This window comes from Ochotona curzoniae, unplaced genomic scaffold (genome assembly GCF_017591425.1).
Source record: "Ochotona curzoniae isolate NIBS_2020 unplaced genomic scaffold, NIBS_Ocur_1.0 scaffold_2453, whole genome shotgun sequence".
Classification (NCBI taxonomy): Eukaryota; Metazoa; Chordata; class Mammalia; order Lagomorpha; family Ochotonidae; genus Ochotona; species Ochotona curzoniae.
The window spans coordinates 28,691,112-28,718,340 of record NW_024467094.1 but is presented as its reverse complement, the minus strand read 5'-3'; the positions used below and the strand labels follow the sequence as shown (position 1 = coordinate 28,718,340).

Genomic DNA, 27,229 nt, shown 5'->3' with positions numbered 1-27,229 from the left:
TTCCACCAGGCAGTGCCAGGGGCTTCTGATAGGACCTTTTTCCTGTTATCATGTCCTTCCTCCACCGTGTAATCATGGCTCTCCACAGTCTTTGGTTCCAAATCATCTCATGCTCCGTGGTGCTGTTGTTTTGGTATGTTCCATGACAAAGTCAGCTTTTGGGGCAAGTGATACATGCCTAAGCTCTATAGGCATAGCTTGAATGGTGTAAAAACCAACCATGGTTCTGCCTCCAGGACCTGCATTAACTATGGTCACAGCTGTAGTCATCCAGACAAGGCAAAGTGTTCCTTGAGGTGGGACTGGATGAGTCCTGTTTTGACTGAGGCCTCCTAGTTGCCAACTTACCTGTGTAACTTTGTGAATCCACTTGTCCTCTCACCTGAAGAGCATTCCAGAAAAACCAAGAGCCCCCTGGTGACACCTCAATATGTGGATTGACCTACCTAGTTCTTCTCACATCCTCTCACACCAGAGGCCAGGCAGGGACTACACACTTCCTGGTCCTGTACACATGTGTCCCTCACAGCATTTGCATGGATTCGTCCAGGCCTGGGATCTAGTCGGGCTGGGGTGGCGATTACCCGTAGGTCACTCTGAGGACCCTGCAGGGAGGGGAGGGCGCAGGTATCCAGCTGCTTCTTCTTTCCAGAGCTGCGGCTGCTGTGGGAGTGGCACTCCCTGGACCAGGAGGAGTTTTCTGGAAAGGCAACAGCCATGCGCAATGTCAGCACTAATGCCTGGCGGAGGTCACCTCCCACTCGGGTTCCAGGACCTGACTGGATGGGATGCCCTTAAGCAGCATCAGCAAGACCTGCTTGTGACAAACGGGGACGTTCCAAAGCCTTGGGACCCTGCATGCCTGTGTGGGAGGCCCGGAAGAAGCTCCTGGCTTTGGATTGGCTTAGCTCCAGCCATTGTGGCCATCTGGGGAGTGAACCAGCAGAAAGAAGATCTTTTTCTCTATTTCTCTTTTTCTCTGTGTATATCTGCCTTTCGAATAAAAATAAATCAATCTCAAAAAGTAAATGAACAAAGCATCATTGCCTCTCCTTTCCGTTTCCCTTCCCCACCTACTAGTTCAGACTCTCTTCCCAAGCAGACCAGAGATGCCTAAAGAGCTCAGACTCATCTCCATCAGCCTCAGGGAGGGCAGGGGCTGTGAGGACGCCTGGCTCTGGGATGGCGGGGGGTGAGGTTCCTGCATCCCCTCAGCTCCTGGTCCCTCAAGGCACTCACGTGACTGGGCGCCCAGCACCAGCATGGTGTTGCGGTGAGCTGGGCCTGAGAAGCGCTTCCTCCTGGGCGGAGCCTTGGTACACAGCTCCCACTTCAGGCGCTGCTGTTGCTGCTTCTCTGGGTCATGCTTCAGCCAAGACCAGCTAGGGCCCTGATTCTTGGAGGAGCTGTGAAGTTTCGTGGCTGGCACAGGTTTTGGTGTTTTCTCCTGGGGGAGTGGCAGGGAGATGTGGTGGCGTGGTGGCTTGTCTTTCTGGAAGATCGCCCTGACTGTCTCCGGGCTGCTGCACTCAGAACTGGTGGTCAAGGTCAGGTTGGCCAGAGATTCCGAGGAAGTGGAGCCTGGGGTAGTGGGCTCTGGTGAGGTTTCTACAGAGGTTAGGGGCTGCAAGAGAGAACAGTCCATACTGAGAAGGTGCACAGCAAAAAGGTCTTTCCTATGCTATTCTTAAAAAAATATATATATATATATTTTAAAGATTTATTATTTATTTTTATTGCAAAGTCAGATATACAGAGAAGAGGAAAGACAGAGAGGAAGATCTGTCCATGGAGCCTTTTCTGGGTCTCCCACACGGACGCAGGGTCCCAAGGCTTTGGGCCGTCCTTGACTGCTTTCTCAGGCCACAAGCCGGGAGCTGGACAGGAAGTGGAGCTGCCAGGATTAAAACCAGCACCCATATGGGATCCGGGGGCATTCAAGGCAAGGACTTTAGCTGCTAGGCCACCGCGCTGGGCCCACATTCTATTCTTTTTGAACCAGCAAATGGAAAATCAATTTTTCTCTTAACTCTGCCTTTAACATAAATGAATTTTTAAAAACAATATGAAGAACAACAACTTTACAAAAGCCAAATAACTCCATTACAAATGGGCAAAGGACACGAATGGATATTTGTCTAAAGATTCACAAATGGCTGACAAATGGACAAAGGTGCTCAACCTCATTAATTACCAGGGACAGGCAAAACAGAACCACAAGACATCATTTCAGACTCGTTAGCATGTCCAGCGTCAAAGAACAGAAAACAAGTTGGCATTTGGCTCGGCAGTTAATACGTCTGTCGGGACACCCGTAGGCTGTATTCTGATGCCTGAGTTTGGTGCCCCGACGCCTGCAGGAGCTGGGGCTGGGCCAGGCTGAAGTCAGGCCCTGGAACCCAACCCAGGTCTCCTACACGCGTGGCAGGGATCCAAGTCCTGGAGCCACGATCTGCTGCCTGTTAGCGGAAGACTGCTTCGGAAGCAGAGTCGGACACTTCAACCCAGGCGCTCCGATAGGAGACCTGGGCACCCCACTTGGCATCTTAACTGCTGTGCCAACTGCTCACTCCTCTTTTTCCGAATGTTTTAGAATACAAATAAAGCTTATGTAACAGCCATAAATAAGACTACATAGATCACTGGTTTCATCTTGAGTGAGTTTTGGTGCATTTCAGCTTGTGAGGGTGGGTCCACTTCACTGGAGTAGGAGTCACATCCATATGATATTTATGTGAATCTCCTAGTTTTTGTTTAACATCTGCAGAGTATATAGGGACAGGCTTTCTTTTACTCCTAATATTGGTAATTTGTTCATTCTCTCCCACTTCTTTCTTTTTTTTTTTTTTAATTTGAAAGGCAGATATACAGAGAGCAGAAGACACAGAGAGGAAGGTCTTCCGTCCAATGAGTCACTTCCCAAGTGGCCACCACAGCCAGAGCTGAGTCGATCCAAAGCCAGGAGCTAGGAGCCTCTTCCAGGTCTCCCACATGGTGCAGGGTCCCAAGGCTTTGGGCCAGCCTCTACTGCTTTCCCAGGCCACAATAAGAAGCTAAAAGGGAAGTGGAGCAACTGAGATATGAACTGGTGCCCCTATGGGATCCCAGCACATGCAAGGTAAGGATTTTAGTCACTAGACTGCTGCACCGGGTCCTTACCATAAATTTCTAATGAAGATTTAGGTATTTATTTTGAAAGTCAGAGACAAAAAAGAACGAAAGTACAAAGTCAGAGAAAATCATCTGCTAGTTCACTCTTTAGATGGCTGCAATGGCCAGCACTGATCCAGGTCAAAGCTCATAGCCTAGAGCCTTATCTGGGTCTCCTGTGTGGGTAGCAGCAGGCCAAGCTCTTGGGCGGTCCTCTGCTACTTCTCCTAAGCCATAAGCAGAAGAGCTGGATCAGAAGTGGAGTAGGCCCAAGGCTTTGAGCCATCCTCTGCTGCTTTCCCAGGCCATCATCAGAGAGCTGAATGGGAAGTGAAGCAGCTGGGACTAGATTCAGCGCCTATAAGGGATGCTGGTGCTGAAAGCAAAATATTAGCCTGTGAATTACTACACTGGCCCCTAGGATGGCCTTTCTAATATTATTCCATGGGATGGGCATTTGGTACAGTGACAAAGACACTGCTGAGGAGGCTTGCATGTCTTATTGGAGCACCTGGGTTGGAGACCTGACTTGAATTCCTGCTTCATGGCTTCAGTCTGTCCCAGTCTCAGTTGTTGCGGGCATTTAGGGAATGAACAAACAGATGGGAGACATCTCTGCTTTTCTGGAAACATATATATGGCAGGTATATCATTCCACACCCTGGGCACCACAAGTTGCAACCCCAGGGGCTGAGTCAAAGGCCACAGAAGAGGGCAGGAGCCAAGACTCCACCCCTCCCCTCCCCCGCTGCCCTGAAGCGTGGTCCTCCACTTACTCTGGTACCCGGGAATATGCACACGAAGGCAGGAGTAGACTTGGCCTTCTTGGTTCTACTGTTGGGTTTATCAAGCTCCAGGCCAGAGCAGCTGAGACTGGAATTCCTGAGGTCGGGCACGGAGCTGTAGTGCCGGGCACACGTAGGTTTGTGGGCAGCAGGGCCAACTTTCTTCTTGGGAGTCTTCTCGTGAGAACCACTGTCTGGCTCGTTTGTCTTGACATCTCCGACATTCAAGAGCAGGTCAGGGATACAGGACCCCAGCGACAAAGGCTGGAAGGACTAGGAAGGAAGAAATCAAACACACAGCCCGTGGGGACCCAGCTCTGTCCACCTGCAGCCTCATGTGCTCCCAAGGGTGGGTGCAAAGAAGGGGAGAAGGAGCACATTAGGTCTCCCTAAGTCTAACCTGAGGCTGGGACCCTGGGGCCTTGTCATGACCCATACCAAGGTGCCTTTGAGCCATTTGAAGCTGCCATTTGAAAAGTGTGATGTTATCCAATTCGTAAAGGGTCTCTGACCCTAACAGACTGAAACAGTGAACAAATAGAAAGCTGCTCCAACCCCACCCCTGCCTGTGTGTCTTCCAGGACAGAAACAGGGATTGAACAGTCCACAGATTTGTTCCACTGAGCTTGGAGAGAGCACAGGACCCAGAGAGTCAAAGATTAGAATACAGAACATGGGGACACCAATCCCCCACTTGTTGCAGAGCGAAGAGGTGCAGAGCTGGGCCATTCGTAAGAGCCATGGCCAGTCTCCTGTAGATGATGTTTTGAGCAGCCTCTCTCTCTTTCTTTCTCTCTCTCTCTCTTTCAAGTTTCGGCCAGCGGCCTGCTGCAGAGAGGGGAAGTCCCACCAAGACTGGGGTTGAGGACAATCAGGACCTTAGTCCTGGAGGGTAAGACAAGGACCAGCACAGCACCGCTGCTTTCCTTCTGCAGCAATGAGATGGGGCTAGTGAGGACCCTCTCCTGCCAGTGCAAAGGGGGCCCTGTCTGATGGATGGTGGGTTCCGTATGTCTTCAGGGCTCCCCATTCTGTGGCCCAGCCCTCCATGCAGCCCCCTCAGTGGGTCTGGGCTCGGAGCAGCGGTTTTCGCAGCACCCTTCTCCCACCACGGATGGGATCCAGCGAGGGCAGGGTGCTCACGTACGCTCCCCTCCCATCCTTAGGGTTTACTTGTTTGGAGGCACAAGGGGTGGTCTTGCACTTCCAGGGCTGTCTCTGTTGCCATATCCTGGTGCCCTTGCCCCTCGTGTGTTCATCCGCTGACTCCCCCTGCATCTCCACCTTCTTCTCTTTCCGTGGGAAAGTTTTGCTCTCCTGTTTCAGCCTCAGCTCCTGGATCAGCTGCCTGAGGAACAAAGGCGTGTCTCCAGAGGTTAGAAATAGACTGTAGAGGCAGATACTGTCCTTGAAGGATGCACAAGACTCACCTCCCCCTATGTCTTCAGTAGGAACTGAAGGTCAAGGGCAGGATGGTGAGGACCATCATCCTTCCAGTACATCTTCCAAGTAGGGATGCTTAGTCCCTCAACAACACATCCTCTCTCCTCCCCAGTCCCTAGCAGGTACAGGGAAGAGGGTCTGGGTGGGAGGGTAAAGCCCGGGGCTCCCCCTTTAGATCATCTCTTCTGCAGGGGCTCTCTGGCCAGTGGGTCCCAGACATGGACGGAAGGTGGCATAAAAGTGGCATAATTGTGCGGTAACAACTCAGTCTCAAGAGGGAGTTGGGCCCTCTCTCACCCCTCCCTCCTGTCATCATCTCCATGAGCCCTCCTATAAGCTGAGGTGGGGATGGACGGGACGGATTGGGCTCTGTGGGATGAACCCAGCTCTTAGACTTCATACCTGCATACCTCCACAGGCACTGGGGAGTGCAGTGGGGGTGCCCGTCTCAGGGTTGTGTTTCCAGGAACAGCCACCCATCAGTTTACTAATGCTCCACCCTAGGTCACCTTCCAGCTCTTGCACCTTACATGGGAAGGCAGTGCAGAGCAAATGTTCCTCCAACAACTTCCGAGTTGGGGGCGGGGCTGCCACTCAGAGGTGCTCCCTCCCAGCAGGGTCGAGGAGCATTCCTAAAGTACCCACCACCTGTTGCAGGGGTCCGGGGGGGGGGGCGGGGGAGAACACCCTCGTACCGGGCATACACCTCCCGTGCCCTGGAAGCTACAGTATTCTGGAAAAGCGAGCTGTTGTCCTGGAAAAACTTCTCATACTTCTCCGAATTCAGACTGGGGTAGATCAGCCGGAACCCACCATGGTTCTCCCTCTCGTATTTCTCTGTCTTTGCCAGCCTTATGGCTTGGAAGCTTCGGGCTTCCTCCATCCTAGTGGGAAGCAGGACACAGGACTACGGTTAGTTGCTGTCTTGGAGGGGACCACGCCTAAGCAGGATGGCATCGCCAGCCACATGGAGGCCCTGGGCAGGAGAGTGGCTGCTGAGCACAGGACTGGGCCTCTCCTCTGATCATGCCTCACCTCATCTAATCCTCCCTCCCAAACTGCTCCACTCCTCTCATCATTATAAGCTGGAGAACCATCAGGTGCATGTCACGGCTGGACCCCTCAGGCTCAGAGAAGCAATGCAAAGGCTTTGTAAGCTGCGGGCTGCTGGCTTGGACCTGCACAGGCTGCCGGGCAGGAAGAGCTGGAAGAGCAGACCCCTCCACTCCAGGTATCTGATTACCTGATCTCCCGCGACCGGCATTGCTGCAGGAAACGCCCCCGTTGCCTCTCCTCCTGCAGGACCTTCTTCTTGTCACAGCTGCCCAAGTTGATCAGGACCAAGGTGTCGTACAGCAGACTGTCCTTCACTTCTTTGTCCAACCTGGAGTCGGTGGAGAAGCTCGGAGAGTGGTTGACCTGGGAGAGCAGAAAAAAACGGCAGCTGGGAACAGGACCACCCCTCAGTGAGCTTGGGATGTGTGTATTGGGGTGGGGGAGAGGGCACATGAGATGCCATCTCCAGCTCAACCCACTTTCAGGACCTGGCACGCGGCCTGGGGGAGGGGACGTGAGAGAGGGTCTGGGCCAGAGCCCAGTAAGGAGAGAAGGAAGTGGAATCCCCTCTGGTCTAACCAGTTTTCCCCTCAGTCTCTGTTGAAGAATCTTGAGGGGTGGCCTTGGTTTGCCCTCATATAGGCAGAGGATGGGGGAAGGACGAGCTTGCAAGAGCGATGGCCTTGGGCTATAGCCTGGCCAAGGTTGAGGGGTAACAGGTGGGGGGAAGGAGAGGACCCACACCTTACCCACTCCGCTAGATGTCTGTTTCACCCAGAGGCAATTTGCAGATTTTTGGGTAGCTTCCAAAGCCTTGCTCCCACTGTTCCTTCTGCTCTTTGGGGCTGGCTCACAGCAGCCAGTCTTTTCCTTCCCACCCACCCTGAGAGCCTGGGATGGGGATGCAGGGAGGGCAGGGCCCCAGGAAACTCCCCACCGCACCCCCAAACCTGACACTGGCAGGAGTAACTCTCACCCCACCTTGCACCCCCTTTTCCTCATGGTGTGGCTGCTTGAGCACTCCTGAACGCCAAGCTGAACCAGGAACAGATGCAGCCAGCCCCAGAGGATAGGGGAGTTGGGGGGTTCTAGGGAAAGCAGGAAACACTTCCCTCCCCCCGCCCCCATCTCCCTTGCCCATTTCCAGCAGGGATAGCTGTCTGTGGATGCTCGGAAGCAGGGTAGTCCAGGCGCCCCTCGAGAGCTGGGCATGGTGGCTCCTACCTAACGTGGGAAGTATCAACCCAGCTTTGACCAAAAGCACCTGCTTGGTGGGAGATGAGATGTCCTAGGGTTCCAGTGAACCCGGTCTGTGCAGACCTCCGGGAGGCACGAGGATTTCTCCCATTTCCAGCCGTCTATCCCCCCCTGGTGGCCACTTCTCAGCTAAGCGAGCCGCCCCAGGCAGCAAGCCCGGGAGCAGGAGGAGGACAGGGCACCGGAAGTTGATTTCAACCAGCCAGGTGAGTCAGGAGGTGGAATCCCCGAAGAGATGGATACTGTTGGAGCGGACCCCACAAGCTAACCACCCTTACCTCCAGCAGCCAGGGTTTGAGTTTGTGGTCCAGCAGGACGTCGAAGCCCAGGATCTCAAAGCAGGCACTGTTGAGCGTGTGGTTGGGGAAGCACGTGTGGTAGTTATGCTTGATAATGGGGTGGGCTGAGATGATCGTCTTGATGATCATGTCTTCAATGTCCCCCCATATCTGCTTCAGGTTGTGGCCGTGGCTTTCCATGTACAAGTTGAAGGTGGAGAGCTTCCTGGGAGGGAACCACAGGCTGTGAGGCAGGGCGGCCAGTCTCTGGCCTGACCACAAAGGGCAAGGCCCAGAAACTTCTAGGGAAGCAGGAACGAGGGCAACCTGGGATGGGGGTTGGAGGCGACGTGTGTTGGTACTGGCGGAGGCCTGCAGGAGTCACAGGGTCACACCCTGGAGGCCTGGAGTGGGTAGATACAGCCTCATCACACTGGACTTGGGCACATGCGCTGTGACCCACAAAACACCAGTGATCAGGATAGGGCTAGTGGATGGAAAAGCAGTCCCACCTAGCGTCATGCTTGGACCTCAGCGGCAATGGTCCCCTAGCCTTGAGAGGTCATCAGAAGCCCCTGGGTTGCCCTGTAAGAACACTGATCCTCGGGTCCCCCCTCCGCCATTGTGGAGGATTCTAGGGACATCAAAGATGCGTAAATCTAGTTTTCAGGCTGCCCACAGGGCAAAGACACACTTCCACGGATAGGGTCACCAATGGTCCCAGGACGGCAGACGGGACTGTCCCAACTTTCGAACAGAAAGTCCTCAACTGCAGGCAGACGCATCTTGGAGGAATTCTGTTTGCCTGTGGCATGTGGAGAGGTTCATGAGGGCACATCCAAGAGAAGGCTCCGATAAACTGGTCCAGCCCTGACAGCTCCCAGCAGCAGCGCAATAACCTCAGACACGTCACTTAACTTCTTCACGCCTCAGCTCCCAAGTACACAGACCAGAGCACTGTGGGGCAGACAGGACGCTAAGAGCAGGGTGGGCTCTACTGCAAGTACTCAGCAAGCCTGTTGGCTGTGAGTGTAGCAGTGACAACAGTAGAAGTGAGAGGAGCTCAGAGACTCGAGAGCCACACTGGGTTACCCAAGAGTGGAGTGGAGTGCCTAATGGAATGCCTAAGACCAGTGGGAGTTACTGCTTCTGGGGTCCACTCGCACACATCATCTCTTTAGGGCTTCATGGCCCATCTGTGGGGTGGACCAGCCCAGGGTTCACATTGTAACTGTCCTGTGTTAAAGATGGGAAATCGGAAGGATGGAGAAGTGCAGTAGCTGCACCTGGGGTTAGGGTAAAGGTAGGGAAGGCTGACATGACTACCCAGGCCTGAGTATGGAGAGGAGGCCTGGGAGGTACAAGGCAAGGGATGCAGATGCCCTTGCATGAGGGCCCTTCTGGGCCATGTCCTTAGGATCAGGAGGAATTACAGCAGGCAGCAGCACGGGCTGTGTGGCTACTACAGGTTGCTTGAACTTCCCAGACACCCTGTGAGGTAGGCACAGCAGGTCCTCACAATGGCTTTATCTTACAGACCCAGAAACAGAGAGCTGGAAGGAACCTGCCCACACGGACTCCACTGGCAGGTGGGGGGTGGATGGGAGCCAGGTCTCCCCTGAATATAGTTGCTCAGCACATACCAATGCCAAAAGCCCAGCTGGGGTTCACAGTCCAGGAGGGAGAACTTCTGGCAACATGGTGGCCAAAGGGGTGACACTGAAATCATCCCAATCTTCACACACACACACACACACACACACACACACACACACACACACACACACGTGACCTTAACCTGCTGCGTTTCCACATGCCCTTTGGAATTCTGCTGCTGTGGGAGCCATGAGGGCCCTCTGCCTTTCTGATGCCTGGAAGCCAGACCCACTGACTGCCCACTGACTGTGGGATGCAGACTGTAGCTTCTCCACCCACTCGAGCAGCTACAGCTGCGTGGCCGTGGGCAATCCTAATCCATAAAGTGGAGATGGCCCCTAACTCATGGTAGTCCATCGGGGTGGGTGATGATGCTTTTGCCTTGGTGCGGCCATGAAAATTTAGCAACAGAAGATGTTTTGTCCAGGGTGACCAGCCCAGCAGTTAAGATGCAGCTCGAGACACCTGCTTCCCATCTCAGGGTGCCTGAGTTCAATGCCTGGCTCTGGCTTCTGCTAACACACACCCTGGGAGGCGGTGGTGCTGCCTCAAGCAACCTGGCTCCTGCCACCCATGAGGGAGATCTAGATGGTGCTCCTGGTTCCTGGCTTCCACCTGGCCCAATCTCAATCATTGTGGGCATCTGGGACAGTAACCAGTGGATAGGGGAACTCTCTCCCTCTCTCTAGAAGTAGTATTTTTTTTTTTTTTTTAGTCCAAGCAGAGCACCAGGCCTGGCACCAACAAACCCCAGGCTCCCAGAAATGCTGGCTGGCTCCTTTCCCTTTGCAGACTCATTGCTCAGTTCCCTTTTTCCTCAGCCCTCAATTAAGAGCCGGCCAGACACAGGGTGAATGAAAAAGCTGCTTGTAAAGACACTCTCATGAATTCCTCTCATGGCTCCCCGCCTCTCTGGGGAATCCCAGAGCCAGCTAGCTGAGCCACAGGTCAGGTGACACTTCTCACAGCAGCAGCCAGGGTGGGGTGGTGGGACCCACAGGCGAGGAACTGGGGCCTGGCGAGTCCTCCCCCTGGTGCAGTGGAAGAGGCAGAGGGCCAAGTACAACCAGGGCTGGTGCTGGTGTGTGTAGGGTGCTGGGGTAACCGGTCCTGTTTATCTCTTTTCCTCCCAGCCTCCCGGGGGTTTACGATGTAGCTCCTTTTAATGATTAACAGTCCCAAGGGCCATGGAGTCTCCTCTAAGGTGAGAGGCAAGGAGGTCGCTGCTGAGATCACGGGACCCAAGATGGCCATCCCCGCCCCCCCCAACCCCTCCCACACACAGGATCCAGGAGGAAGCTGTGAGGGTGGCTCTGAGGCTGACAGGGACACAGGAAGAAGAAAAGTGAGGCTGCTTGCTTACCTCTTGCTGCCTGAGTGGGCATCTTCAATGAAATTTGAACTGTGCTTATTGATGGAGTAATTAGTCAGGTGCATACAGATATCATCCTGCGGAAGAGGTAGGAGAGCTGTGGGGTCAGGCTGGAGTATCCCTGACTCTGCAACCTCCCGTGGCCCCTGGGACTGAAGGGCATGGAAGAGAAAAGCGAGGCTTTGGAACAAAAACAGGGAGTCAGAAGGGCTATCCCACAACTCCCCCAAAGGTTGGGCCGTGGGTACCGGTACCCAGGCTGCCTGCAGTAAACCTCCAACGTGTGTGGGTGGGCAGAGAAGACAGACCTGGGGGTGGTTCACATGGGCCTGGATCCCCCTCAAGCACCTGGATCCCCCTCAAGCCTGGTGTGGCTTTGGCACTGGGCGGATTTGACCAGGGGAGTCAGACTCATTTTTCCTATCTATGTGACCTTGTCTATGTCTGCTGTACCCTCGGGTTTCAGTCTTTTCTGGAACATGAGGACAATGCTGCCTAGGTCAGAGGGCTCAACTCTCCTGGCCACAGCCCCTGATGGTCATATAGAGAAGTTGGATTTACTCAGGGGTCTAGGTGGTGCGAAGGGGGATGGCGGGAGGAAGCATCTCCCCTTAGCTCACCAGGTTGTCCATGCAAGGGTGAGAGTAGCAGGTGGTGGCAAAGCGGGCCAACCCTTCATTGTATACGAAAATCCTAAGAGGGTCACAGGATGTTATCAGCACGTAGATGCGCAGGTCGAACTTGAACCCGTCGATGATAAAGGGCTGGGAGGAGGCAGACAGGAGTCACACAGGCGGAGGTGGCCAAGAAGGACAACTTCATGCTGGAAAATCTCTGCCCACTCCCTCCCTCCCCACTGCAGGGTCAGCTCTCACACAGCCTCGGGTTAGAGTAGACAGGCAGGCCAGGAGTCTGTGGGCTGGGAGTGAGGGGTGCTGATAAGAGACTAGAGCTGCTTTGTGACCCAAAGGGTGAGCTTCAGGAGGTCACTAAGCCACAACACGTCTTGGTTTTCTGGCCTGTCAATTGGCACAAAGAATCACCTCCAAGAGAGGTCTTGGAGACAAAAACAGGTTGCATTAAAGAGTCCTGTGGGGGCTGAAGCTGTGGTATAGCAAATTAAGCCTCTGCCTGCACTGCCAGTATCCTGGATGGGTGCCAGTTCAAATCCCAGCAGCTCTATTTCCAAACCGGCTCCCTGTAAATGCAACTGTGGAAGCATTTGAGGATTGCACAAATGATTGAGCCCCTGCAACCAAGTAGGGAAGACGTGTGTGAAGCTCCTGGCTCCTGGTTTCAATCTCACCCAGCCTCAGCTATGGTGGCCATTTAGGGAGTGAACCTGCTGATAGAAAATTTCCCTCCATCTTTCCTTCTCTCTGTAACTCTGCCCATCAGATAAGCAAAGTGAGTCTGAAGAACAGAACAATAAAACAAAGTTGTCCAAGGAGAGGACTCAGGGTCTCTGTGTGGGATTACACTGCATTTGCAACTCTGTGAGTTGCTCTGCTACCTCCTGGCCACTTTGTCCTAGCCAGGCCGAGGCTTCCCCTGCCCCATGGTGGGCCACAGCACTGGGACCCCTGAGCTCTAGCCGTGGAGGGACAACAGTTTATCACCGAGTGAGGTGGGCCCTCCCCAAGCCACAGGCACTCTGCGGTTCTCCTCTGTTGGACACGAGGGACCAGATGGAGCAACCAGGGTGCAAGGGTGGAGGCCACTCTGGCCCAGGGCCATGGCAGCACCCCTGATCAGAGGTTTGGTCTCTGACAAAGTCCAAGGCAGAGAACAGCCTGGCGTGCCCCCTCGCCCCACCCCACCTCTGCCCTCCTTGGCACCGCTGCACCTTCTGTCCAGTGGGAGGCACAGGCTGGCTTGCTGTGAGCCCCAGGAAAAGCATGGCAATGAGGAAGTACCTTTGAGATATACAGCTGGCAGATCATGTCCTCCCCCGGCTTGATCTCCTTCACCGTCCGTGTGACAAATATTCCTCTCCCTTGGCAGCCTGAGTCTGGCTTACAAATGAATGTCTTGTTCTTTCTCAGCCTGCTGTAGGCCTGCAAGTCACCCCAGCTGCCAGAGCCGGGAGGGAATACGAGTTAGGCACCTCTGTGAAAGGAGGCTGGCTTTACTGATCAGAAAGACGAAGAAAGTGATAGAGACACACAGGGCAGGCTCTCACCCAACCGGTTCACTCTGCAAAAGCCCCAAATAGGTGGGGTGGGGACAGGGCCAAAGCCAGCATCTGGGGACACAATCCAGGTCTCCACCATGGATGGCAGGAACCCAGTTACTTGAGCCATCGCTGCTGCCTCCTGGAGACTTCCTTTGCAGGACATTGGTATCAGAAATAGAGCTCAGCATAGGGGCCCGGTGTGATAGCTTAGCCGTTAAAGTCCTTACCTTGAATGCGCCAGGATCCCATTTGTGTGCCAGTTCTAAACCTGGCAGCCCCGCTTCCCATCCAGCTCCCTGCTTGTGGCCTGGGAAAGCAGTCAAGGATAGCCCAAAGCCTTGGGACCCTGCACCCACATGGGAGACCCAGAAGAGGCTCCTGGCTTCAGATCAGCTCAGTTCCAGCCATTGCAGTCAGCTGGAGAGTGAACCATCAGAAGGAAGATGTTCCTTTCTGTCTCTCCTCCCCTCTGTACATCTAAATTTGCAACAAAAATAAATAAATCTTAAAAAAAAAAAAAAAGAAGAAATAGAGTTCAGCATCAAACCCAGGCCCTCTGATGCAGGATGTTGGCATCTTAACCCCTGCACCAATGCGTGCACCAAAACTAGCGCTTGATGATGATAAAGAGTGGCAAAGCCCTGGGCTGGCCGTGAAGGAAGCAGCAGAGCATGTGCAGTGCACAGGGAGCCTGGGTTTTGGAAGGAGGCAACACCCCTGGGCAGCTGTGTAATGATTTGCAAAAACTCACTTCACTAAACCTCAACTTCACAAGGATGAGGAAACCTGTCCCATCCACTGGGGTCAGCAGCAATGCATGGGTGTGCCATGTCCCCACCACAGTGGCTGTGGCCTGGGAGGGTGACCTTCTAGGTTTGCAGAGAGATGACCTGAAGTCTCGGATTCAGCCCAAGGTCTCACGAGCAATGGATCAAACAACCTGTTCCACACAGTGGGCTTCAGTGTGCCGGCTGTGATCCCCCTAGCTCAGCCAGAGGAGGAGAATGCAGACAAGACCTTTGAAGCAGGTGTATTTCAGAAGGAAGACAGAGTGGGAATCGAATGAACAGATTTTGTGTCTCACACTGGTCATGTTTGTGGGTCTGGTTTTCACCTGGAAGGACTCTGTAGCCATTGGAGAAGTCACTGATTTGCAGAGTTGCCCAGGGAACATGAAGGTCGGAGACTCCTCTGAGTGAGCAGCAAACTCTTACCCTTCTGGGTGGCTGCTAAGCCCTGAAAGCTGTTCCAGACATGCTAAGGACAGTCCGGGGACCCAGAAGCCCTAAGTGGACAGCGGAGGGCGATCCCCTGATGCCCTTACCATGAGTGTAACTCAGAGGGTGTAATTTCTTTCCCACACCCCACACCTGCCTCAACCCTGAGGAGTCGTGTTCGTGTGACATTTCACTTCTCCTGCTTCTGGGCAGCATAGCCCAGGGAGCACTTTTATACACTGGCGAGTTGTGTATGCATCTGAGAGGGGTAACTGCGAGTACGGAAAAAAGTAAGGACTGACCACATGAGACAGAGTCGGGACATCAGTCCCCGCTCCTCCCCTGAGCTCCAACCAGCACCCAGCACTCTCTGGAGCCACTCAGGGTCCTTACAGATTCAGAGACTGCACAGTTGAATGGTTGGAACAAGTTCAAAATCAACAGTTTTCAGGGTCAGAACAAACTCTCACCCCGACTGCAGGCGCAGCCTCCAGGACACCCAGCCCCTAATTGTCATCTAATTTTATAGGGAGAGCCTTGTGTTTTCTCAACCTTGGACACACCCTTCATCCCTCCTCTTCCTGAACAGAGGGGAGAGATGGGAGGCCATGTGGGAAGGGAGGGTTGCAACCAAGAATCAGGAGCAGAGGCAGGGTAACAACGGGGTTGGGGTAGGGTTGGGTAGGGGAGACGCTCACTCAGCAGGAAGACACCAGGTCCTGGGGAAAAAGTGGAAATCTTTTGGGAACATCTTCAGCATGCGACTCATGTTCCTGGCCAGCAGGTCCTTGCGGCAGATTTCACTCATCCCAGGAAAATGGTTGATTTTCTGCAGAGAAGTAAGCCGGGGCGGTAGAAAGGACTGGGGAATGCGATGAGCTCCCCCTAGGGGACAGTGACAGAAATGGGGCGTCCTCCTCCCAGCAGGTGCACAGCTCGAGGGTTGAGGGAGCTACCTGGTAGCTTTTCATTTCCATCACCCGTTCCAGCGACACGGCATAGTCTGTCCAGTAGAGGGTCCAGTCATCATTTTCGCCTCCCTCCCTGAGCCCGTACTCCTCGGCTGCCCTGCGCACTACCCGGGCATGAAAGAAGGGATGGGAGGTTAGCCCAGGAGGTGGGTAAGGAGTGTGGGGTAAAGGGGTTCATGTCTCAGGGTTGGAGGCCAGATCGCCCTGTCCAAGTACACCACTTCCAAGAAAGGGAAATGCAGGGAGGTTGAAGCTGTGGAAGCTGATGTCCGTGCTTGGGAATTCCCATGGCAGTGAGCCGGAATGAATTTGTTGCCTGCCCTGGCTTCCTCCAGTTGGAAAGCACACCTCTGACTTTTTCTCAAGCTCTTTGGGCTCGGGGAATAAAGCCAGTCCCTGACATCAACCAGAGCCACACTGACCCAGTGAACAAATCAGCAGAAAAACCAAAGCTTCGAGTGGCCCTCACGTTCTTCTGCCCATTAGCGTGAAGAGCTGGGAGTTGATGCCTTCAAGCTCCGGAAAGCGAGAAGGGTTGGCAGTCACAGGCTGAGGCCAAGACCGGCTGCAGGCAACTGGATTTGAACTTCAAACAGCACAACAACAAGTCTGTGCTCTGTGGCATGAAGTCAGCCTGCAGGCCGGGTCAGCCGTAGCCTATGTTCTAAAACAGCGCTACTTGCAGGTTCAAGTCCCAGCTGCTCCACTTCCACTCCAGCTCCTTGCATCTGGAAAAGTAGTGGAAGATAGCCCAAGTCCTTGGGCCCTTGTATGCCTGTGGGAGACTCAGAAGATCCTGATTTTGTCCTGGCCCAGCTCTGACCATTACAGCCATTTGGGGAGTGACCCCATGGATGGAAGATCTCTTTCTCTCTCTTTGCTTCTGCCTTTCCCTCTCTGCAACTGCCTTGTAAATAAATAAATCTCTAAAAGCAAATAAAAATAAAAGTGAGCCACTGGCTGCAGCAACAGCTGCCTCTTCTGGGATGAGACCCCCCCATGTCACTATGATCAGACACATGGTGCTCAGAACCTACGGTTCCGACAGCGAGATACCCAACTCCCTCAAAGAGTTCACTGGACTGGGAGGACCAGGTCTTTGCATCCTTGGGCACACACGGGAGTGCCCCTTCCCGGGAAAAGGTAGGGGATCCGCTGCAAAATACTCACCGCTCTCATACCGGCAGCTGGATAGATTGATCACCAATCATCTGGGAAAAAGAAGAGGAAAAGGAAAGCAAGGCAGAGGCAGGCACCCTTGCAGGGACACCCATGCCTAGCAGTGCAGCATGCCGTCTGAGCTGCCACACAGAGCCAGGTCTGCCCTGCGCCCCGAGGCTGTGGATCTGAACATGGACAGAGGGGGCAGCAGACGTGGCCTCTGAGCACATCGCCGCAGACATTCTGTGTCCCAGTCGTGGCTAATTTTACATGTAGCTTCTCACCACCATCATCACCTTAACCCCTCTCCTCCCAACTGGGATGGGAAGTGAAAAATCTTATCTCATTCTCTTTTCCCTCCTGCCCCAACCAGGGCAGCTGGACAATCAAACTCCAGTAAGCCTAAGGGAATGAGGATGGACAAGCTGTGGTCAAATTCTAACCAGTCAGTTTGGGTCTGCATTGAAAGCATCCCGAATGGCCAGGACAAGGCAGCAGTCTCTCCTATTTACATCCTTCTCACTCCACTGCAAGATCTTCTCACCTGTTTGCGTGTGTGTGTGTGAGCATGTGTGTGGCAAAGCCATTTCTACACATCACCAGCATGAAGCTTAGTTAGAACCTAGTGTGGCTTTGGGATACACACACCCCTGCTGGGTCCTACAAAACAGGTCACTGGAAGTGGATTCTTTTCCAGTGTGTGGACTGCCTTTCATCGTCCTTGGCTCTCTGATTGTCTGCCAAGGTCCTGTTTGCTCCAGCCCCCTCCCGTTCTTGCCGGTACAGATCCCCGTTTCTCCTCCAATCCTAACCTCTTTTTCTTCCTCTTCTTCTTCTTCTTGCCTTGGTGCTGGGCGTTCCGAGGTCCGTTTGACACCCCAGTGTTCTCTCTCACAAAAGCCAGGGTGATGATGTCTTTAGGATCTTCCATGGGCTTCTGCTCTCGGTCCTCAGATTGGGTCACTGGCTCCCGTTCAGAAGTCAGGCAATGCAACATCTCCCTGGTCAGGGTGCAGGCCCTGGGGAAATACCAGCTCCCCTAGAGAGAGGACAGAGGTAGTCGCAGTTACGGGGACCAACCTGTAGGGGGACCCCCTCCCTTGCGCATCTGTGTAGTGAACCAGGGTTCCAAGACCCAGCAACACGTTGTTATGTTTTTGTTTTTTTAATAATTTTTATCTTTTTATAATGATTACATGGTGGATCAGGGTGGAAGGATCGAGGTTTAGGGAGAATTGGGTGTACTCATTGCTTCCCAATTCAGCAAGGGGTTTATGATGGCTAACTTGCCCATTTACCGGTGGATGAAAGCTCAGGGAAGAGCGTGACTTTGCCTTTTGCCATTGGCTGGGACGCTGGGGACTCACTCAGCCAATCCTGGCCTTGGTTCCCCCTAACCCCCTTCCGCGGGGATTTCAGGAGCTAGCTGAAATGCTGTGCTCTGCGCTCCCTGGTAAACAGTCTAATTGTTAGGGTGAGTGGATGCCTGGAGAGGCAGTCTCAGAACCAAGCTCCTTGCCTACGGAGCAGTCCCAGAGGGTGCAGGTGGAGGTGTGCTGAGCAAGTCGGTTAACTGCTTCAGCACCGCACCAGCCCTCGCACACAGCATGCCTGTTCAGGACCACAGCCAGGATGGGACTGGCCTGCAGTTGACTGACGTGTCCGAGTCGAGCCCAGGGCCAGGTGCAGGTTTTGTGAGATCCCACCCCACACCTACTCTGAAATAAACACAAGACTGGATCACAAAAAAACGTGGAAGGAAGTCTGGTAAAGTTCAAATCTCCACAGCCCCAAGAGACTTGATGCTTGCTTACAATTTCAAATATCAGCGTGGGGGGAAAAAATCAATATTAAGGTGAAAGGAAAAGAGAGGGGATACTGAAAACCAAAACAGGATTAGATGGAGGCAATTCGTGCTAAGTTTCTGCAGCACTGGAGCTGATCGCGGTCTGGTTCAGCTCATTATACAAGTCTGCATAGCTAGAGGAGAGGAGTTTGAAGGTTCTCCAACACACAAAACTAACACTTGAGCAGATGGAAATGCTAATTATCCCGCTTGGATCAGCATAGGTTATACACATATGTCAAGCTATAATCCTGGATTCCCTCCCCCAAAATAAATGCAAATATTACATGTCATTTTACAAAATGAAACCCACATAGGCATGGACAGACTGAGATGCCTACATACAATGCCTGCCCACTTGCAGCTCCCCACTCTGCTTGTCCTGCCAGGGCACACCCGGGGGTGGGAGGAGCAGATCCCACTCCAGTGACTGGGTCCCTGGCACCCACGTGGGAGCCGGGGACTGAGTCCCCAACTCCCAGCTTCAGTCTATCCCAGCTGCTGCCGTTGGGGGCATGTGGGGAACAAACTAGTAGATGGGAGATTTCTCCATCCCTTTTTCTGTCAAACAAGTGATAAAATAAGTAATAAAATATAACTGGAAAAAAAAAATGAATGGTCATGGCCCTGCTTCACTCAACTTGTTACGGAGCATGCTTAGTTGGCCTTCGGGTAGCCCAGCACTGTCAGGCCCACTTAACTTCTCTGAGCCTCCCCACACGCAAGGCCCCCATGATCGGCAGGTGACTTCTTTCCTGACATCCTGCCAACCTCCTCCCCACATCAAACAAACCCTTCCCCTCTGGTACCTCTGGGTTTCTTGCTGCTTATACTCTGTCCCTCCCTCACAACTTTGGATTTTTAAAATACATTCTCTGTATGGCAATTTATCATTATTAAAATAAAGTACCGTCAGGAGAAGCAGCATTCAGGATGGGGTAGCATGTGGAATCAGCTCTCTTGGCTTCACATAGCAGCTTTGACTGACTTATATATTTCTCTCCTACTCATTTCTAAGCATAATTTTTCTTAAATGATTGTAAGTCCGTTCTGTCTCTTTGGCCCACGTAGCATGTCATAAACCTCTTTTGATGATAATGACTGTAATATTTCACTGAACATACCAGTATTATAACTGAATGTTCCCTTATTGTTGGAAATGTAAGTGGCTTCCAATTTGGAGTGACATCCGTAGTTCTAGAACATGCATTTTCATGTGGAGAGGGGTTTTTACTTCTTCTTTTTTTAATCCTTGGGGATTACAGGGCTAATGACTATGACAATTATACAACTTCTGCTTGTGTGTGTGTAGGATCATTCAGTTGCTTCCCAGAGGGATTCTAGCCACTTGAACCAACTATTGCCAGCAATATGTGAGTGTAGCAGGCTCCCCAGAGCTGCAGCACCTTCATGGATGCCCTCTCCGCCTCACTCAAACTTGCTGATTCCAGACAACCCCACAGTCATGTCTATAACATCACTGTACCCTCCCCCCAGCAATCTGTCCCTTTCCCAAACCACATTTGGTAGTGATGGTGTCCTCCAACTCTGGAGCTACGTACAGCTAACTTCACAGCAGGCCCTGGTGGCTCCACTGTGGCAGAGGGATTAAGCCCCAGCTGCAGTGTTGACATCTCATTTGGCACTGGTTGGAGTCCTGACTACCCCACTTCCTACCCAGCTCCCTGCTAATGAACCTGGGCTGGCAGAGGGATTAAGCCCCAGCTGCAGTGTTGACATCTCATTTGGCACTGGTTGGAGTCCTGACTACCCCACTTCCTACCCAGCTCCCTGCTAATGAACCTGGGCAGGCAATGGAAGATGGCTCAAGAAGCTGAGCCCTTGAACCCACATAGGAGACCCAGAACAAGCTCGAAGCGCCTGGCTGCAGTGTGGCCCAGTCCTGGCCATTGTGGTCGTTTGGGGAATGAACCAGCAGATGGAAGATCTCTCTCCTCTCTCTGTCTTTCAAACAAAAAATTACATGCTCTTGTGCAGGTACAGTCCAGCTCTTCAAAGAATGTTCACATATGTGCTCCTCTCAAATGCTCACTCGCAGCCGCTCCCCAAAAGGGAGGGCAGAATTGCTTGGTTGGCCAGGGAGAGCGACTGCACACAGCCAGGTCCCTGCACAGCAGTGGCGGTTCAGCAGGGAGAAGGAGTTGCACTCCCTGTGACCTGAGAACACCAGGGCCTGGTGAGTAGATCATCCCCAAGCAATCGTGCATATTCTTGGCAAAGTGCAGGAGAACTAAGGTCTGTGAAATTTTGACCTTGGAATGCTCTCTGCCTGGCAGGTGAACGACCAGCTCCACTCCCCCAGCCCTCCACAATGGCTCCTGTTTACCAAACCCTCAAGGAGGAGTGGCACGGTTTACCTAAAGGTTAATGTTAACTTGGGGGAGAAACTGACCCTGAACTTGACCTCTGGAGTTGCGAGTTGTAGGTTGTCTCTGCCCTTTTCCGAGTCCTTGCCCAAATGGTAAGAATGAGTCATGGCTGCTTTATATTCATCTGCCTCAAAGAGAAAACAAAAAACAACACGGTCAAAATCTGTTAGGCTTGTGTGAGAGGGCCCCGGCCACAAGGAGCAGGAATCCGTGGCCTCAGAGGGATCGGTTGGCCATGTCATTTCTGCCCAAGTTCTCCTGTATTCCGCTGGGCCACGCAGGACACGAGCACCACTTGGGTGGCACCTGAAGGCAGACCATAGCCCTTGCCACAGGCGACTACTTTCATTTTGGGGTCCTCTTGCTTTCTTCTCCCCCAGCTCTCTCCTCCCTGTTTAATCCCAGTGCTGAATCCCCGCTGGCTTCCCCGCCCCACCTCGCACCCCACCCACCTGCCCAGCACACACAGGCTCCCGAGGGAGAATTCCCTCTCCCAGGGGTGGCCTGCTTCCTGAATCCACCCTGCTGAGCCCTTCCCTGGGGCCCCAGCACTGGACTATTATTGTGGCAGTTGTCCAATACAAGTCTCTGCCAGTAACTAGAAAATGCAGATTTCTCATAAAAGTCCAGATGTTTTTATTTCTTCTGGAAAAAAAAAAAATGGGTCTTTGTTCCTTTATGTCAGCAATGAGCAGAGCTTCCCTATTTTATTTATTTATTTCTTATTTTCTTTTATTTGAAAGAGAGAGACAGAGAGATCTACCATCCGCTGACCCATTGCCCCAGCTGGATAGGCCAAGCCAGAGCCAGAAGCCAGAGCCAAAAACTCAATCCAGATCTCCCATGTGAGAGGCAGGGCAACCCCAGCCCCAAGGGGCTGGACTAGGGGAAGGAACATGCACACAACCAGAGAACAAGCAGGATGTGCACCCAGCCAGGACCCTCCTAGTCCCATGCCCCCGAGTAATCTCCCCATGATTCAAGATTAGAGGGCAAGCGAAGTGTACTACGTGATTTAGAGAGTTTAAAAAAGTAGAGAAGAGGCAGGTGTTTGATCCTGTAGTGTTGACACTTTGTCCCAGCTGGGCTCCTCAAACCAGCTTTCTGCTAATACATATCCCAGACAGTGGCAGGTGATGGCTCAAGTGGTTGGGTCCTTGTCATCTACACGGGGGACTGAGCGACTGGTCCCAGCCCAACCCCAGCCACTGTAGGACTTGAGAAGTGGACCGATGGATGGGAATGTTCTCCTTATCTGTCCTTCTCCGTTGGTCTCTGTTTCTCAAACTAAAGGGAGGGGGCCAAAGGGTGGGGGGTGCACTGTGGAACAGTAGATTAAGCCATGACTTGGGACATCTACTCCCCATGATCAAAGTGCCTGGTTCGAGTCCCAGCTACCCTGCTTCCTACTATCACACCAGTGTGGCAGCCAGTGCAAGCGCCAGTATTTCAGTCCCTGCTACCCATGTCAGAGACCCAGACAGAGCTTCTGCCTCCTGGCTTGGGCCTAGCCCAGCTCCAGCTCTCACATGTATTTAGGGGTGAACTAGCAGATGAAAGCCTCTCTCCTCTCTCTTCCTCTGTCACTCTGTCTTTCAAAACTAATAAATACAAATTTACCCAAAGGTGTCGGGTTTTTGGTTTTTTTAAGGTAAGGTTGTACCACCCATGTAACCGTAACCAATGCAGTGAGAAGCACCTTTGGATTTTCTTACACGTGAAGCATTTCCTTCACTGAGAAGCAGGGAAACATAGGTGAGGTTTGCTCTTGAGATATTCTGTGCCCCGGATCCTCAGCTTGACCATGCCCTTCTCTGGCCACCCCAATGGAAGGCACCCGCCCCAGGAGGATCCCTGGGGACTCGAAGCAGGTCCCCTGGGAAGTCAGAGGGACTCTTACAAGGATGACACAGCTCCCTCCTCCCCTAGGAGGGGTGGCAGAGGGTGGGAAACAGAGTGAATCAGTACAGGTGTCCCATAAATAACAGGCAAGAATGATTTGAGGATTGATTAAGAATCATAAGGGAACATAGTGTAAGTTTTAGGCAAGTTTTTTCACCCTTGGCCTTCGCGGCTGTCTTTGCTTCCAGTCTCCAGGCGCGTACTTGGCTCTGAAGGGCTTTCCCACCACATCCGCCTTTCATTTCCTTCTCTTTTCACAAATATCCTTCGCACACGCCCCTCTCAGTCTTCTGGTCCACATCTCGCCCCAGTGCTTGCTCTTGGAAACGTTCCAGGTGGCTGTGGCCCTCAGCCCTCTGGCACTAGCTTTCAGCTTTGCCCCTCTGACTCCGTGTGGCTTGAGACACCTGGTAGTCAAAGGGCAGGCACCCACATCCCACATCCAAGGACCCAGGTTCAAGTTCCTGCCCTGTTCTCGGTTCCAGTTTCCTACTAATGTGAACCTGGGGAGGCGACAGGTCATGGCTCCAGTACATAGGAGACTTTCATTGAGTGTCTGGTGCCTGGCTCTGGTCTGATCCAGCTCTGGCTACCGCGGGTATTTGGAGAGTGCATCAGTGCATCAGTGAGCCCAAGATCTCTACCTCTCTACCTTTCAAATAAATGAATTAAATATATAGGTAAATAAGGAAGGCAGGTAATTATTGTCTTCCTCATTCTCCCATCAGGAGGATAAAAGCTTCTTGTCTTAGAGAAATGGCGCTGGTGCAGGATTAAAGGAAGATTTCCTCTTTCTGGTCTTTTGGTTGTTCATTCTAACAAGCCTTCGAATTCAGCACAGGGCCTGTCAGGGTCCTTTGCCAAATACGAATTCACAAGGAGGGGCTGGGGCATCACCTGGAGCAAGTTCTCTGCCCAGAGGCAGCGCTGAGCCTGCATTTACTGCGCACAATAAGCATGTTTGCTGACTCAGACTCATTTTGCTGTCTCTTAAGCCTGCTAGAAACCGAGCGAGTCTGTAAGATCGAAAGATGCCATTTTCAAGGCAGACCCATGCCCAGCCATTCTCCGCAACACTCAGTGCGTTACTAACGAAGACAGATGGGTCCACAGCCAAGGCCCCGCTCTAGTACTTTCCAGAAGGCAATCAGAGAGGCCTAGCCTCCCTGCACCTGTTTCTTCTTAAGTAAAATCATCTTAAGTAACATTCATCTCACGGGGTTGTTTTAAAGTTTAAAGAAAGGGCAGATAAAGCTGGATCCTGCAACATCAGCTGGTTCATATTCTGATCCGGCTCCCTGCTAATGTGTCTAGGAAAGCAGTGGAGACAACCTCCCTGCTTGAGCCCCTGCACCCCCATGGGAGGCCCGGGATGAAGCTCCTAGCTTTAGCCTGGCCCAACCAGGGCCTTACAACCATCTAGGGAGTGAACCAAAGGATAAAAGATCTCTCTCCCATTTTATGTGTAACTTTCAAGCAAATAAAGATTAAAAAGAGTTGACATTTCTAAGGTTCTAAAAGCAATACTTGGATCAAAATAAAGGCCATTTTTATAAAACAAAAATATAATGGTAGGATCGGTATAGATACTGAATATGTTTTGGAGTGCCAGGCATAGGCAGATGCTTCATAAACTTTAGCACCTGTGTCACTCCCTTTTCCAAACATAACCTCAGATCCAAATCCCAAATCCAAAAATCCAAACACACTTTGAGAAGTGTGTTCTTTCGGAGGGCTGAGAAACAATAGAAAGCAGACGGGTCAACAAGCTGGAAGTGAGCAGGACATCGGCAGAGGCGACCGGGAAAAATGGGAAATTTCTTATCAGGAAGGCATGTCCAGATCCAGAAAGAGAAGCGATGGGAGAAGGACCCGAAGATGGGGGAAAGAGAGGGTTTGTGTGTGAGTCCCAGAGTCGGCTGATGTGAAAGGGACAGCTGGCTAGAGAGGAGGATGGGAAGTGTGAAAAAGAAGTCCAGAGGAGAACGGGGGTCTACGCGGCCCGGGCGCAAAAAGGGTGAAGGGCTGATGACTTGGAATGCCACCGCGGGAGCAGAGGGCAGCCCTGGGGAATCCGTTCCCAGGTAGCCTAAGGGGACGCGTCGAGCCAGGTTCTCGGGGGTCCCAGGAGGCCTCGGGCTGGGGTCATACCAGGTTTGGGGGCGCTCTTACCCGCGATTCCTAGTCCCCGGTCTCCCCCGCGACTACACCTGCGGACCCCCTCGTCGACAGATTAAGGACACACGCTCCCATTGGCTGCCACGCAACCCCTAACCCAACCCGTGCTCCTCCTAACTTGGGGTCCGCCGGCCTTCACATTTGCATAAAGGAGCGCCAAGGCCTTCGATTGGGCCCTGCAGCGGGTGGCCGCGCCCCCTTCCCTCCGCCCCCGAACCCGATTAACCGCCCCAGTGCCGGCCGAGGGCCGCGCTCCAGGTTGTCCCTGGAGACGCGAGGGACGCGCCTGCTGCGCTCCCGGCGCGAGGGGCTCGGCCGCTGCGGGTCCCCGCCCTGCCCCGTGCGCCCGGGGCTGGGGAGGTGCTGCCCGGGCCCCGACCTTCGGGGCGCATCCGCAACGCCTGGCTCCCAGCTCGGGCTGCGGGACAGGTGGAGCGCCTGGAATTTAGACCATGGGGGAGCGTAAATATCCAAAAGCAGAAGCAGAAGGCGCAGTGTGAGGCCATTGGATTGCTTTGGGATCTCAGATGTATAATTGCCTGGGTAAGCCGGCTGGGCCTTCCTGGACTCTCAGAAGCTTGGGTGGTCCTCGCTGGCTCACTGAGTCACGAGCCAGTATGAGAGGACCGCCCAGACCCACTGAAGAGTCAGTAAGGCTTAAGGGGAAAGAGAGTTGATTTCTCCAACATTTGATTGTTCTCAGGGAATGGTGGTAATAATCGGATTCCAGGAATTTCCCTTCGCACTTGTCTCTGCCCAGACTTCTGCCTGCCAGACTACAGGAAAAGGACTAGCAGGCAGAGCATGTTTCTTTCATAGGTTAATATAGAATTTGGTGAAAAGACCTAACAAGGAGTCCATTTTCAGCTGAGAACCATATATATATATTCCAATGGAGAGGACGCAACGTGTCCATCTTCAAGTCTGAGGACCCCACACATAGCTCCTGTGAAGGGATGGTTCTGTCTCCAAGAGACAAGAAAACCCCTACTGTTCAGGCAGAACAGGGCGCTTTCCAGGGCAAGCAGGGGGAGGTATACCAGCAGGAGAAACCTGCAGTGGAGAGCAGAAGAGGCCTCCGCGAAGAGTTTAGCCCATCCGTGTGCTCAGGACTTCATGCTGAGCTGTGATGGATATCAAGGACATGCCAAGTGGCGGGTCTAGGAGGCAAAACGCCAGCAGGGCAGTACAAAGGTTACTTCAAAGGGAGAACTTTTCTTTTTTCCAAGGTGAAAGTAGACTCCACTGGAGCTGGTGTTGCTGCAGATAAAGCTGCAGCCTGACATGTCAGCATCCTATAGGGATGGCAGCTTTTGTGCCTACTGGCAAAGCAATGGAAAATGGCTTAAGTGCTGTGGCTCCTGCCACCTGTGTGGGAGACCCAGAGGAAGCTCCTGGTCAGGCCTGACCCTTGTGACTATTTTAGGAGTAAACAAGCCGATGGAACACTTCTCACTTCACTCTCTCTTTCTCCCTCCCTCTCTCTGTAACTCCCACTTCAAAATAAGTAAATCTTTAAAAAGAAGTAGATAAGCAGGTGTTACTAATATCAGGGTTTTCCCACCAAACAGTGCTAATAAATGTGCTCTCAGGATGTCGCCCTAGAGACACAAAGAAGTCATTGTGGAAGAAAGTACTAGTATTGATCAGCATGATCCTGGGGAGGCCAGTCACAAAAACAGAAGCTGTGAGCGGGACGGCTCAACAGGGACGGTGAAGTCAAAATGAGAATGTCTGTAGCAGGTGCAGGGAGAGGTCTTATCTGAGCTGCCCTGACTTGAATAAAGCAGTAGCCCCAAACCTTCTGTCCCCCGGGGAAGGTCTCTCAGTCTCTGGGAAGGTCAGAGAGTCTCTGTCAGCATCCTTTAAATATTGTGTGAACCCTTTGCAGCCTTAGCCCCCTCCCCCACCTGCATCCTTATAAAGTGTAAACCTTTGTCCCCTCCCCCACCCCTGCTGTTTAGTGAGCTCTCACTATTAAGTATCAGATATCCATGTAAATAATCTTTGTCACCTTTCCCACCTGGGGTCCTCCAACAGCGGAAACCGAAGCCTGCTGCTCGAGGCTGGAGGCTGTAGCTGGGTGGCCCCTAGCAGGTGCTAGAAACCTTGGCTGGTGAGGTGCGTGTGTTCACTCTGGGGTCTAAGGAGGAGCTGGCAGCCCATCTGCCACTTTTCCAGAAACCTCTCCGTGTTACCTAGTTCTCTGTGCCTCTGATGGCCCCTCCTCCTCTCCAAGGTCCTCAGGGCCCAGGTGACCACTGTCCACCGGCCACCCGGCAGATGCTTCCTAAGACCAACTGTCCCAAAACTGCTCCTCTCCCCACCTCCCCGCCTCTTTCTTTCCCCTAGCGTCCTAACAATCTGTTCTGCCAGGCTCCAGTCCACGCA

At 52.9% G+C, this 27,229-nt stretch overlaps 1 protein-coding gene across 1 annotated transcript; it reads right to left on the bottom strand.

The window, feature by feature from the left end:
- Positions 1-446: 446 nt before the first annotated feature.
- Positions 447-24,913, bottom strand: TTLL6 (tubulin tyrosine ligase like 6). The gene is given in 15 exon segments (XM_041000973.1): positions 447-700; positions 1,240-1,624; positions 3,927-4,208; positions 5,109-5,283; positions 6,074-6,262; positions 6,622-6,797; positions 7,970-8,195; positions 10,989-11,074; positions 11,618-11,761; positions 12,914-13,070; positions 15,089-15,219; positions 15,347-15,465; positions 16,532-16,572; positions 17,335-17,561; positions 24,866-24,913. Coding segments are annotated over 15 exon segments (2,640 nt in total).
- Between the last annotated feature and the right edge of the window lie 2,316 nt (positions 24,914-27,229).